The sequence below is a fragment of the Panthera onca genome, chromosome B3, assembly GCF_046562875.1.
Source record: "Panthera onca isolate mPanOnc1 chromosome B3, mPanOnc1 haplotype 2, whole genome shotgun sequence".
NCBI classification, from domain to species: Eukaryota; Metazoa; Chordata; class Mammalia; order Carnivora; family Felidae; genus Panthera; species Panthera onca.
The window spans coordinates 146,231,675-146,245,390 of NC_138344.1; the positions used below are offsets into that span (position 1 = coordinate 146,231,675).

At 43.4% G+C, this 13,716-nt stretch overlaps 1 protein-coding gene and 1 gene segment (V, D, J or C); both read right to left on the minus strand.

The window, feature by feature from the left end:
* The window catches only part of LOC132669810 (disintegrin and metalloproteinase domain-containing protein 21-like), a 35,176-nt gene extending 27,741 nt beyond the window's left edge, over positions 1 to 7,435 (minus strand). The window contains 1 exon segment of the mRNA XM_060619762.3: positions 5,230 to 7,435. Within this exon segment, the coding sequence (XP_060475745.3) occupies positions 5,230 to 7,435 (2,206 nt within the window).
* LOC132675423 (Ig mu chain C region membrane-bound form-like) overlaps positions 1 to 13,716 on the minus strand; it is a 242,761-nt gene that overhangs the window by 89,271 nt on the left and 139,774 nt on the right.

Below are 13,716 nucleotides of genomic sequence, written 5' to 3' on the forward strand. Positions count from 1 at the left end.
GCACATGGGACCCTAAAAACCTACAGGTGTGACATAAAAAAATCCTTAGGAAACTGGGAACAAAACACGTAATCCACACTCCTGTCTTTGAAAGTCTTGATCAGGCCACACTCACTGCAGGAATAAAAAAACAAGATTATCCAGTCCACCCCCAGCACCTGATACGGGATGCTGATATTCATGCTGAACCCAGTTGTGGGACAAAATATTTAAGATATTGGGAAATCCACTGCTATCTGGGGGAAATGGATAGACCCCAGGAATGGGCATGGCTATGGGAAAGGCCCAACATAGAGAAGGAGTTTCAAAAACCAAGGACCCCTCCCCACTGGCTGAAAAAATACCCTGGAGGCAATCTGGTTTGACCTCACTGCTGCTGGGACCTAAAGAGATAGACCAACAACCCAACACTGTGTTGGTTGGCTTGTGGAAAGCCATAAAACCTGAATAACAGTCTGCCCCTACCGTCCCTAATACTCCACCTGTTCTAGCAGAGGCCTCAGGGACACAGTCCTATTCAGGGTGGGTGCCTCCTACTCCCCAGGTAGAGGATGTAGAACAAAACCACTTCCAGGTGAGGGCCATTGGGATTGACTAGAAGCCCCATGTTGAGCTCGCTAAGTCCTTCAGAAATAAACACAACATGATGGCTCTGGTGAGAACGGGAACAGAATGCATTCTAATCCGAGGTAACCCTCAGAAGTTTTCTGGCCCCCTCAGTGCCATCGGTGGCTACAGAGCCAATCAGTTATGGTCAGGAAGGTCCCTTCTGACACTGCAAGTTGGGCATTCTGCTTCCTGAGAATATGAGGTTTTTAATCTGCCCCATACCAGAGAACATACTGGGCATTGATAATCTACAAAGTCGAACTCTGCAGGCCTCTATTGGTGAATTCTGCCTCCAAGTTAATCAAACCAGTGCTAATGGGAAACTCCAACTGGAAACTGGCAAGTGTGTCAGCCTTGCAAAGTGTGGTTAACTGTCAAACAATATAACTTGCCTGCAGGCATAAAGAGATGGAACTTATCTGAGACCTGCACCAAGCGGGTTTTATGTGCCCTGATCACAACACTTTCAACAGCCCAGCATGGCCAGTAAGAAAGCCAGATGGGTCACGGTGGACAATGGTGGACCACTGAGAACTGGGCAAGGTGGTGACACATCCATATGACCATGTGGCTGTGTGCAACATTGCCAGCATCTTAGATGCCTTAGTCATGATCCTGGGAGGGGAGCATGCTGATCTGGACTTATCAGATGCCGGTGCCATTTCCAAACAGAATGCTGTGTGTTCATACCTGTCAAGTTGGCTACTATGTCATATTTATGAATCAAATAGCTCACAAACAATGCCTTTTATGATCTACCCCCAGCCTAGAGAAATTAATAGATCAATGATTTGGATCATGGGGATCTTGATGGAAAAGTTGTCAATGATTTTGGGAATCATTGCTTAATCTGTATTTTCTCTGCTGGCCTGTGCCAATATGTTCCATATTGTAGATGTGGCATCTGCCTCCAATGCAGCCAGACATCCACCACAGGCGCCACCCCCATGCTAGTGAAACCCCTTTGCTGACTGCTCAGGGTACAGTCTGGAAGAGGGGTCCATGAAATTATAAGAGCTGATCACAAAAGGTAAACTTTGGAGGAAGGTCATTGAGAGGATGTGACCACTGGTTGCCCCAAGGGCTAAACCACCCACTAGGAGGCCCCATGCCTCTTCTCCTGTCCTTGGAATGTGTGTTCCCTGTAGATTGAATGGTCTTAGAAGATGCTCCAAGGTTATAGCCTTGAGATAGTGATGTGGTGCTGAGATTGTCTGAACAGTATGCATGACTAAATCCAGTTTTGGCTTCCATAGGAAAACTATTAAGATTTGGCAGGTGGATACAGAAACCACTCATCTCATGGATGCCTGAGACAAACCTTGTAAGTAAGTTCCTTTGCTCATTAAAACTGCCACCTCCCAACCTGGAGGGTCTTGCCCCTGTCTTTGGTCTCTGAGTACAGGGTCCAGGTTCAGGTTATATCAGGGAAGCTCCTGAGAAGCTTGTAAAGCAACAGACATCCATATGGCTAATAGGTACACTAAGAGATGCTCAGTACCACTAATCAAATGCAAATCAAAACCACCATGAGGTGTCCCCATGCACCTGTTAGGATGGCTATTATCAGAAACACAAGAGACGTTAAGTGTTGGTGAGGATGTGGAGCAAAGACACCCTCTTGCACTGTTGGTGGGAATGCAAATTGGGGCAGCCACTGTGGAAACCAGTTGGAGGTTGCTCAAGAAATTCAAAATATAACTGCTACATGACCCAGCAATTCCACTGCTGGGTATTTATCTAAAGAAAATAAAAACAGGATCTCAAAGAGGCATCTGTACCCCCATGTTTGCTGCAGCATTATTCACAACACCCAAGGTGTGGCAATAACCTAAGTGGGTATGGGTGAAGATGTGAACACAATAGTGTTCAACCGTGAGAAAGAAGGGAACCAAGCCTTTTGATGCACCATAGATGGACCTTGAGGGCATTATTCTAAGAAGAAGACAATTACTGTGTGATATCATTTGTATGTGGAATACAAAACTCCTGGTAGCCAAGGGCTGGGAAGTGGGGGTTTGGGGAGATGTGTAAGGGTATAAACTTGCAACTAGTAGATAAGTCCTGGAGATCTAATGCAGAGCATAGAAATTATACTCAATAATACTGGATTATAAACTTGAAAATTGCTACGAGACTAGGTCTTAGCTGTTATCACTGCAAAAAGAAATGATAATTATGTGAGGTGATGGAAGTGCTCTCTAACCACATGGTGGTAATAACACTGTAATATATAAATGCGACAAATCAACACCTTGTATGTCTTAAAGTTATGCATACTGTATGCAATGATATCTGAAAAAATAATATATTTTTTAAAGAATATATTTAGGGAAGAGATAAAACAAAACTAACTCTAGCTTTCCATAGTCTGGGGTGCAGATTAGGTCAATTTGGACTTGATGGGCTTTTGAGGAGAGACAGCCCAGGCTGTCACCTGGGCCACTGCAAGCCTGTGCCCTGTGAATAAGAGAGCTGCCTTCACACATCAGTCCCTGACGGAGTATTGTGACCTGCTTGCACGTTGACTCTGGGTGGCATGGCAGTGATGTCATTCTTCTCTGGAGAAAAGCCACATTGCCCGAACCTTCACACTTCCTCATACACTATCTTGGGACTGCCGTCATAAGCTATTAGTTATGTCAGGAGACATGATGGGACGATGATAAATCAGAAAAAGAAAAACACAGAAAATAGAGATTCCTATGCGATGAAGACTCATCACCCAACAGTGCATTTGGAGTGTAGATGAGCCCTAAGGAGGAGGGAGGGGACCCTTACAGAGAGACCTTCCCAGCCACAGGGGATGTCTGCATGGGAGGGACAGAGAGGAGTACAGGAACAAGGTTTGAGGAGTCATGTCATTAACCATCAACACTTAAAGGACATGGCAGTGGGGCACCTGGGTGGCTCAGTCGGTTAAGTGTCTGACTTTGGCTCAGGTCATGATCTCATGGTTAGTGAGTTTGAGCCCTGTGTTGGGTTCTGTGCTGGCAGCTTGGAGCCTGCTGGGGATTCTCTCTCTCCTTCTCTCTCTGCCTCTCACCTGCTCACACACACTCTCTCTCTTTCAAAATAAGTAAACTTTTGGGGGCACCTGGGTGGCTCAATCGGTTAAGTGTCTGACTTCAGCTCAGGAGGTCATGATCTTGCAGTTCGTAGGTTCGAGCCCCGTGTTGGGCTCTGTGCTGACAGCTCAGAGCCTGGAGCCTGCTTTGGATTCTTTGTGTGTGTGTGTGTGTCTCTCTCTCTGCCCCTCCCCTGCTCATGCTCTGTATCTCTCTCTCAAAAATAAACAAACATTAAATTAAAAAAAATAAAAAAGGAAATGGCAGTGAGTGGGTATCTGATTCGCCCATTTAAATTTGCCATTAATACTACTAAAATAATGGAATTATCTAGCACAAAAATGGACTGCAGTATCTTAAATGTAGATTGAATGTTGGAAATAGGAAGAAAGTTCAAGGATAGGACATCAAAATATATTTGGAGAAGAGAGGGTAGGGTTCAACGATGTATTTGTAAGAGCACAAACTATATGCATTGAGGAAAGCACTGGAAACAAACATTGCTATAGACTAAAAGTGGTTTTCTGTGGATGCTGAGAGAAGTGCAAGTCCTTAAGTTTGCGAGATTTTTGTTGTTGAAAATACTGTACTTTGTACCTGTATTGCATCGGGAAAAAAAATAATATCATTACAAATGTCAGTTTAAAAAGTTTTGTCATTCATTTATACATTTTATTTTTGTTAATTTTACACTATACTCTAGAATTGAAAATTATTTAGCACTGAAAATTATTTAGATATGCATAGACTGATTTTCCACTGGCACAATCCTGTTCTGAAGACTGCCATCTGACATTCACCATGGCTCAACTACAGTCACTGTTCAGCTCACTGAAAAGTAGGCAAAAGAAAGAGAGAGGGATTCACATTCACTGGGCTCTCTCTGGATGCCAGAGTCATCCATAGGCACTTGTGCCTGCCTTTCTGGTTGATTTCATTGGGTGCTAGTTTCAGCCTCATGGTCTCAGTCTCCCACATTTGGAAATTTACTGTCCAGGGAGGCACAGCTTGCGCTAGGTGGAACCTAACTCTGGTCCCCTTCCCTCACACCCACAGACACCCCAGTGTGGGACAGGCAGTGTGGGTGGGTGGTAGCCCTCCATTACCCTGAACCCACATTGGGACCGGGGAAGGAGAGATTACCTGGAAAATGAGAAAGAGCTCAGTGTGCAAGAGCACAGTTTTGGAGAAAACTCATGAATTTGTCCCTAAAAGAGCTTGTGTCAAATTCTCTTAATTCTGGAACCAGACACCTCAGTTCAGGACACAGCTGCTGACTCAGGTCCTCTGCGCAGAGTCTTGGGCTCAGTTTGGGCTCTTACAGGCTTACAAAGATACATAGAGGCCACAAGCATGCAGTTTTCAAGTTTTATTTCAGAGTGCTGGTCAGTGACCCATGAGAGACCTGGTGTCAGAGCCGTGATGTGCCTGGGGACCCCTGGAAACATGGATGTCAGCTTTGACTTCTCATTACTGTATTTTCACAGGTGCACCAGGTGGTTTGCCTATAGTTGTTCAGGGGTCTGGAGGCTGATTTATGGATTGCCTTCACCAGCAATCTCTTCCTTAACTTTCACTGTCTTGACAGTTCTGACATTTGTGGCGATGCCAAAGAGGAATGTAGTGATTAAAGCATAAATTCGAGCAAAGATCACTCTGAGATATACCACGGATTCCTGACTTTGCCTGACTGACCGCATTCTTCTTGGAGGGGGTCCACTGTCTGCGCTCCCACCAGCACCTCGTAATTTGCAAAATGGAGGATCCCAACCTATGTGGCAATGGCAGTTTCTGTTATTGTTGCAAATCCCCCTACGATTGCATTTCTCAGGCAAACAGTTGTAATTTATTTCACCTATAGTAGCATTGCAGAGGGAATTCTGACAGAACTTTCCAGGAGCACAGGGGGTACCATTTCTCACATGACCAACATCAATTGTTCCTGTGGCACGATGTTCATCTAGTCCCCAACACCAGACTCCTGAGATTTTAGACTGATGGAATCCAACGTGTTCCTGCAACCGAGGGAGGTGAGTGACATTGGTACACTGCAGCCTTCCACACTTGACATCTCGGTCATGACACTGAATAAAGCGTCTGGCTGAAAACTCTCTTCTACAGTGTCCAAATCGGTGGCCTTTTTAATTAATCTGGTAGCAGACATCTGGACCCTCCACAGTGCTTGCACCAAAGATTTCTTTGCAGTGCATAGTACGGTCAGTGCAGTTCCCATGATAGCAGTAGCCTTCTTCACTGCATGGGGTTCCATCCTGCATGTAGAAATCATCAGGGCAGCCAGAAGATCCCCCTTGGCAGTACTCTGGAAGGTCACAGATATTTCGGATTGGTCTGCAGAGCATCCCAGCAGCGGAGAAGGTGCAGTTTGTACAGCACAATCCTTTATCACAGAGAAATGTACTCTCAAATCTGCAGTCATTACTACAGCAGGGGTTGGCATTACACTCCTTGAAGGAGCCACAGTCACACTGCTCCCTATCCTCCACTATAGAGTTTCCACAACGTACGTGTGTCAGGCTTGCGTTGAAGAACTTCAGGTGTTCACTAAATAGGCAATGCTTTTCAGTACTCAGCATGTTTTGAATGTGCACAAAAGAACAGTTACTGAAGGAATCTGTCAACCCAGGGTATCTGTGCATGATGCAGCTGGACCTCCTCTGGCAGCTGCAATCATGATCATCAAAATACAGACCCAAGCTTCTTCCACAGAGATGAGATGTTATCACAGCTAACAATAAATAATGTCTGCCTAGGTGACCAACCATATGTAGGCTTTGAGAAGAGCAGACGCCAAACATTCTAGGGTTGTACTGATAATCTTCTGGTCCGTCTTTAACCACAATGAAGGATGCACTAGGTTGTATGACATTGTACAAGTAGGTATGGTGGAATTGGTAGTATTCACCACCTGGAATTCTATAATCATTCATGTTGACTGGATCTCTTACATCAAATACAAGAACTGCAGTAAGATGGTACCTTATGTCAAGACCTTTATACATTGAGTCTATTAAACTAACCATATCTATCATGAATTTTATACACAGTGTCATATTATTATATACACGATACATTGAATTGGAACTTTGAGCAAATCCTCTTATCATGCCTTTATGGGATGAAAATATCCTATTATTGATCCTGGGGGCTGTACTGGCAGTTTTCTGAGAGAACAGGGGGTCCCTATCCTCCTTATATCCCAGTTTATAAGTAGGTCCCGTTGCACTGATGTCTGCCACTATCTGAGAAACAATGTGTTCAAACCATTGGGAATCTCTGAGGGGTCTGATTTCATAGGCAAGGTCATCCAACTTCATGATACCTTCAAGGCCCCCATAGCACGTGTCCATGGTGACCATGGAAAGAGGAATCTCCTCCAGGTAGCCGAGGTAGTAACAGTCTGGAGGGATGAAGGGGTAGTCCATCTGCAAGTCTCCCTGATCATCCTGAGTGATCATCAGCAGATGTCTGGACCAAAACAGTTTCTTGCGTCGCATGTGGATAACATGTCTCTTGCCACCAAAACACAGGCTATAGGACAGCCAGCCAGGCATCTGAACGCCCTTGCCATGGTGAAGCTCCTTCTTGGGAATTACCACCTCAGAGGAGATGTAGCGCCATGAGGGACGACCTTGAGAACCCTGCACAGGAGCCAGCACTGCCCAGAGTGAAAACAGCAAGAGGGGCGCCCTCAGGGTGACCTGGCCCTCTGCCAGCCTCATGCCCCTGCTCAGAGACATCTGCCAGTGAGAATGGATAAATGGAGGATCCTCAGAAAAGCCAGGTCTAGACCATCTGACAGAACAGAGGGCTGTACCAGGTGGCCAGCACCCTGCACCTGGGAGCCACCTGTGGGGTTAGGTAACAGTCACAGGGTGCGGCATTGGGTGACCCTGCACATCCGTTCAGCTGGGGCACATGTGGCAGAGGCAGGTGGGCCATGTCCAAGCGTGCTCACATGGACATAGTGAGGACTTGGACCCAGAGACATGGCTGTATTCAACACATTCCATCTTTCCTCCAGCTAGTGAATGTGGGATATGCAATTTTAATACCCTGAACTTCTCTACCAATTCCATGTCCTGTGGTACTGCTGGGTCACTTTCCATGGATTACTGCTTTTCCTCATTATGGAGACCACTGCTTCCTACTTCCTTGGGATGTAGAGGTAGACATTGTCAATTTTACCTTTGTTCGTGTTGAAAAACATCGATTTGTAATTTTACATGTCTTATTCTGGTTGGCTATTAGTTTGCAAGCCATTTGATCCTTTTGGTTGTTGCTTTGAAGCTTCCTCTGAGTTAACTGAGGGAACATTTCCCAGTATTCTGTGTCATGATTGGTGAAGTACAAGGTTGTATTTTAGTTTTTTCTTATGCCATCTGGTGAGAACAGAAAGTACTGCTGAACATGTGTGAGCCCCAGGGGATTTCCCCTCTAATCCCTTATTGTGGTTCTTTCCTGGCCTCTGGCAGTCTTCTCCCATGCCTGTGAGTTTCTCTCCTCAGGTGGAGATAGATGCAGGGGAGTTGAGGTTACTTTGGCAGCTTGCACCATGGAGGCTGCACATGATCGAAAATGGTATCCACCATGGAACTCCCTTGTTTAAGTACCGTCTAGTCCTTTAAAATCCTCTGGGTTGGGCAGAAACCCTCAGAGTTGGCTTTTGGAGAAGAGTCTGCCTTAGCTCCGGGTGGCTGGCCTCCTAGATAAAGCTCAGCTTCTTTTCCCACCAAAACTAAAACTTTGAACATTGACCTTTCCAGAAATACTCAGCTGAATTTGGGATTTGATAACAATAAAATGGAGAGTGGAATGGCAGTTGTCTGGGGCTGGCAGGGTGGGGAATGAGGAGTAGATCTCAAGGGCTATGATTTTCTGTTATGCAAGATGATTAAGTTCTAGAGGGGTCTCCACAACATTACCCCTGTAATTAACAGTACTGTACTGTATGGTTCAAATTTTGTGAAGACTGTTGGTCTCATGTTCAGTGAGATCCTAACACGAAACACAAGTGGAAGACACGAATTTTGCTTCTCACATGACAGTATGCTGAACTTCATGGACACACTCTCTACTGATAATGTGAAAATAATTTAAAAACATTTACATAGTTTGAATACTAACCCTGAGGATATGTCATTTACAAATATCGTCTTCCATTCCATAGGTTGCCTTTTAGTTTTGTTGATTGTTTCCCTCACTGTACAGAAGCATGCTATTTTGAGGTAGTCCCAATAGTTCATATATGTATGTATTTAATTTTCTTGTTTTATTTTTAATTTAAATTCAATTCTTCAGTCTTTGAGTTCCATGTTTACAGGAAGTTGACTTGTCATGATTAACTTTATGGGTTATCTTGACTGCGTCGTGGGTGCCCAGATTCACCACTGTTTCTGTGGATGTCTGTGATGAGTTTCCAGAAGAGATTGGCATTTCCATCCATGGTTTCTTTCTGCCTGGGCATCACCCATTCCATTATATTTCTGAGTAGAATCCGATGAAGAGGGAGGAAGAATTCCTTCATTTTTACTTTCCATGTGCGTGTTTGAACTGGAACATTTGTCTCCTCCGATCCTTGTTCTTAGAGTTACTTCATCGGCTCCCCAAATTCTGAGACTAGATACTAGTTCAGAATCAGACAAAAGTTAAATCACTGGTTTTCCTGGGTCTCCAGCTTGTGACAGTAGATCATGGGACTTCTCAACATATTTTGTCATGGAAACCAATGTGCTTTGGGTTCTGTTGCTCGAGGGAATCCTGACTAATACATGGAGACGATTTATGTCTTGTTTAGAGGAATTGAATAAAGCTGTAGCTCATTTAAAGTCCTGAGTAGCAAGTGCCAGGAGGGAAGTGTCACGTTGTTTGAATGGGACAAGCGCTGGGTGAAGATAATGGGGAGCTGTGGGAGCTTGTGGTCCTGGCTGCACAGGGAGTGCATCTGGGACTCATGTAAATGTTCAGCTATTGTGCCTCAGGAAATCTGTAATTCACTCATGTTGAGGGACAGGAGTAAGCAATGCAAACAACTGTGTCTTTGTGCACGTTAGGGTAGTTTTCCTATGAAAACAATGATCTAATTCACACAGTTAATAGGTAAACACAGAATCCTGTGTCCAGAGAGACTCCCTGGAGAAACTGCTGTGTGGAGAGGAAGCCCCAGACCCTGACAAGAAACCTGCCTGTAACCTCCATCTGCACCTGCGCCTGGGAACACAAAGGAGAATTGTGCATAGTGTGCGCCCCCTGGTGGTGCTGATCCCCTCCAGCAGGGAGGTTTGTGTGTGGGCTCCCAGTGAGGTCCCCTCACCGTGTCTCCTACACAGTAATATGTGGCCGTGTCCTCGGTCTTGAGGTTGTTCATCTGCAGATACAGCGTGTTCTTGGCGTTGTCTCTGGAGATGGTGAATCGGCCCTTCACGGAGTCTGCGTAGCCTGTGCTACTTCCACTACTACTAATATACGCGACCCACTGCAGCCCTTTTCCTGGAGCCTGGCGGACCCAGTTCATGCTGGAACTACTGAAGGTGAATCCAGAGGCCACACAGGAGAGTCTCAGGGACCCGCCAGGCTTCACCAGGTCTCCCCCAGACTCCACCAGCTGCACGTCACACTGGACACCTGCAGACACAAGACATCTTGGTCAGGAAACTATCACACATTCACTGTTTCTCACACATATCCACTCACATACTCAGTGTCTCTCGTTCACCATGAATTACCTTTTAAAAGGGCAACCAGGAAAACCCAGCCCAGCACAAAGTCCATGGTGAGGTGTCTGTGTTTTGTGCTGATCACAGAACTGGGACACCTGGGATTCCTGCAGCTGAGGATCCTCTCCCAGCTGCAGGGTCTGGGATGGGCTGGTTTTATCAGCACAGAGAGGGCCCCATTTGCATGTGCTCTGACATATATATCACACTCCAGACTTAGATTTGATTCTTTAAAAGTGAACGACAGGGTTAGGGAAGCACTTGTAGTTTAGTTTGTGTAGATGGTGCTGTGACAATATGAAGAATTCTAATCGGTGAGCACAGTTATATTTGCAGGGACTTGTGCATTTTTACATGTCTTTCATCAACTAAGGTCATTTTCACTCTACAATTATTTTACATAATTTATGAAGTTTAATCCCAAGTGCTTTATTCTGTGCCATTTTCAGTTGTATAATTTTGTTATTTGTTTTGTATTTATTTCCATGCTGGTGTGTAGAATCACAGGTGGTTTATTTTTATTTATTTTCTTTGTTCATTGTGCTCATTGTGCATCCTGCACTTTCCCTCATTTTAAAAAACTGGTTCTAATATTTTTTCTGGTATCTCTAGGGTTTTGTTATGTTTAAGATCATGTCATCTGCAAACAAGTAATTTTCCTTCCTCCTTACTGATTTAAATGTCTTTTATTTCTTTTTATTGCCAAAGTTTGTGGGTACTTCTTCCAGTTGTAGGAGAAGAATGCTTTTTCCTTCTTTTCTTCTGGGATTTCATCCTGTCTAAGGATTCAATTGACATAAGACTGATCTAAAGGGGACAATAAATTTCATTTTGCAAGTGCCTGGGCCTCCTAATAATATGACACCCAGAGAATGAACAAAGCAGGTGGCACTTGTGACTTACAGACAACAAAACATTGGATTTGGCAAGAGTCAAGGCAAAGGTGTGGTTTTGGGGTATTTAATTAGTCAACAAATAACTAGGTTTGTTTGCACAACCTTCTTGTCCCTGAGTTCCTTATTCTGGTACTAAGGATGGTTCTCCCCTCCTGGTACAGGGAAGGGGAGTTTCCCAAGGGAGATTTATATCCTGCTGTCAAGGGACAAACGAGGGTCTGAGAGTCCTTGGACTGGCTGTTTCTCCCGTGACTTTCATCCAAATAAGGACTGTGACACGATGATATGGTTTGAGGCGGCATAGTTATTCTTCACGTTATCATGTGGAATACTTCTATTGGGGATGACCATTATTGCCTGGCTCCTGATGTGGCAGGAATGGTTTTAGTATTTTATGTTCAATATGCTGTCAGGTGTGGGCTTTCATAGTGGCCATGATCATGTGGAGGTAATTTCCTTCTCCTTTTTAATTGAGTTATTTTAAAATGATGAAGATGTGTTTTTTGTTCATGAAAAAACTGTGTCTAATGATTTTATGAATAAATTAAGGATGGCTTTGATTCAATCATTCCCTCTGTTAATGGAGGACATCAGATTTTTGCATTTGTGTATGTTGAAGGATACTTGCATTTCAGGGATGAATCACACTGGATTATCATGTATGATCCTTTCAGTGTGCTGTTGAATTCAGTAGGCTCAGACTTAACCAAGGAATTTTGCATGTATGTGTATCTGAGACACTGGCCTGTAGTTTCCCTTCTTGTGGTGTGTTTCTCTGGCTTTGCTGTGAGCGTAAAGGTGTCCTCATAAAGTGCATTTGGGAGTGGTCTTTTTCATCAGTGATTTGTAATAGTTTGAGAAGTATTGGCATTAATTATTCTTTAAATATTGTAGAATTTTAATAATGCCTTGTTTGTTTTGGAGGGCGAAGGTTTTATATTAAGGATATCTTCTTACTAATTTTTGTTTTGTTCCTCTTGTATTTTTGCATGAAAGAGTCTTGGTGGCTTACATGATGCTAGAAAATGTGTAATTTGTTCTTGGTGATCTTATTGTTGACCTATAAATATCTAAGTTTTTCATTTATGATCCTTTTCATGTCTTTAGTTCAGTTATGTCTCCTTTTTCAGTTCTGATTGCATTTGTTTGAATCTTACCTATTTCCCTAGGCTACCTATGTTTTTTAAATTTCACTTATCTTTCCAAATTCAAATTTTAATGAAGTTGATTTGTTTTCTGTATTTGTGATAGTCTATATCTTTTCTATGCTGTATCTCTTTGTTATTTTTATATTTATCTTTTTATCTCAATGAAAATACCAATGACTTTTTTTAAAGGAATCTGAAAAATATACTAATTCATAGGGAACCACACAACACATGGATGTAATAAAACAATCATGAAGAGGAGAGAACCTGGAGACATCACACTTCTTCCTTCTAAATATATTGCAGAGGTACATTAACTCCAACAGTGTACTGCTGGCATTAAATGAGACATATAGACCAGTGGAGCTCATTACGGAGCCCAGAAGTAGAATTGTGCAGATGCAGTCAGCAAATCCTCCATGAGATTTCCAACAATGCGCAGTGGGGGAAAGGATCGTGTCTCTTAAACATGGTCTTGACTAGGGGTGCCTGGGTGGCTCAGTCGGTTAAGAATCCAACTTCCAGTCACGTACTGATGTCATGGTTTGTGGGTTTGAGCCCCACATCAGGCTCTGTGCTGACAGTCCAGAGCCTGGATTCTGTGTCTGCCTCCATCCCTGTGCCTCCCCTGATCATGATCTGTCTCTCTCCCTCAAAAATAAAAGAAACATTAAAAAATTGTGTTGATACATGCAAAATAATGCAAATAATGCAAAATACATGCAAAATAATGACATTTGGCCATAATCTTGCATCATACATATATGTCAACACAAAAAAATCTCAAAATGGATTAAAGATTAAGCAGAACACCTGACCCAAAATGTCTTTGAAGAAAACACACAGGATAAACATCATGATATTCGCTTGACAATGATTTATTTTATACAAAAGCAAAATCACAAAGAACCAAGGCAGACAAGGGGGACTACATCAAACCAGAAAGGGGGCAAAGAAAATAGTAGCAGAGCGAGAAGGCAGTCTATGAAATGGGAGACATTACATTAAAAATATTGAAAAGGAGTTAATATCCAAAATACAGGAGGGACTCCTTAACATCAATAGCAAAAATCACAATTATAATCATAACAATAAACAAATCACCTTATTAAAATTTGGGTCAAGCATGTAAATATCCATTTTGCTATTAAGGTTGAAAAAATGTCCATCCAGCATATGACTTGATGTTCATCATCACTAATCATCAGAGAATTCCACCCCCGATCCACTGAGATATCACCTCACACCTGTTAGCAAGGCT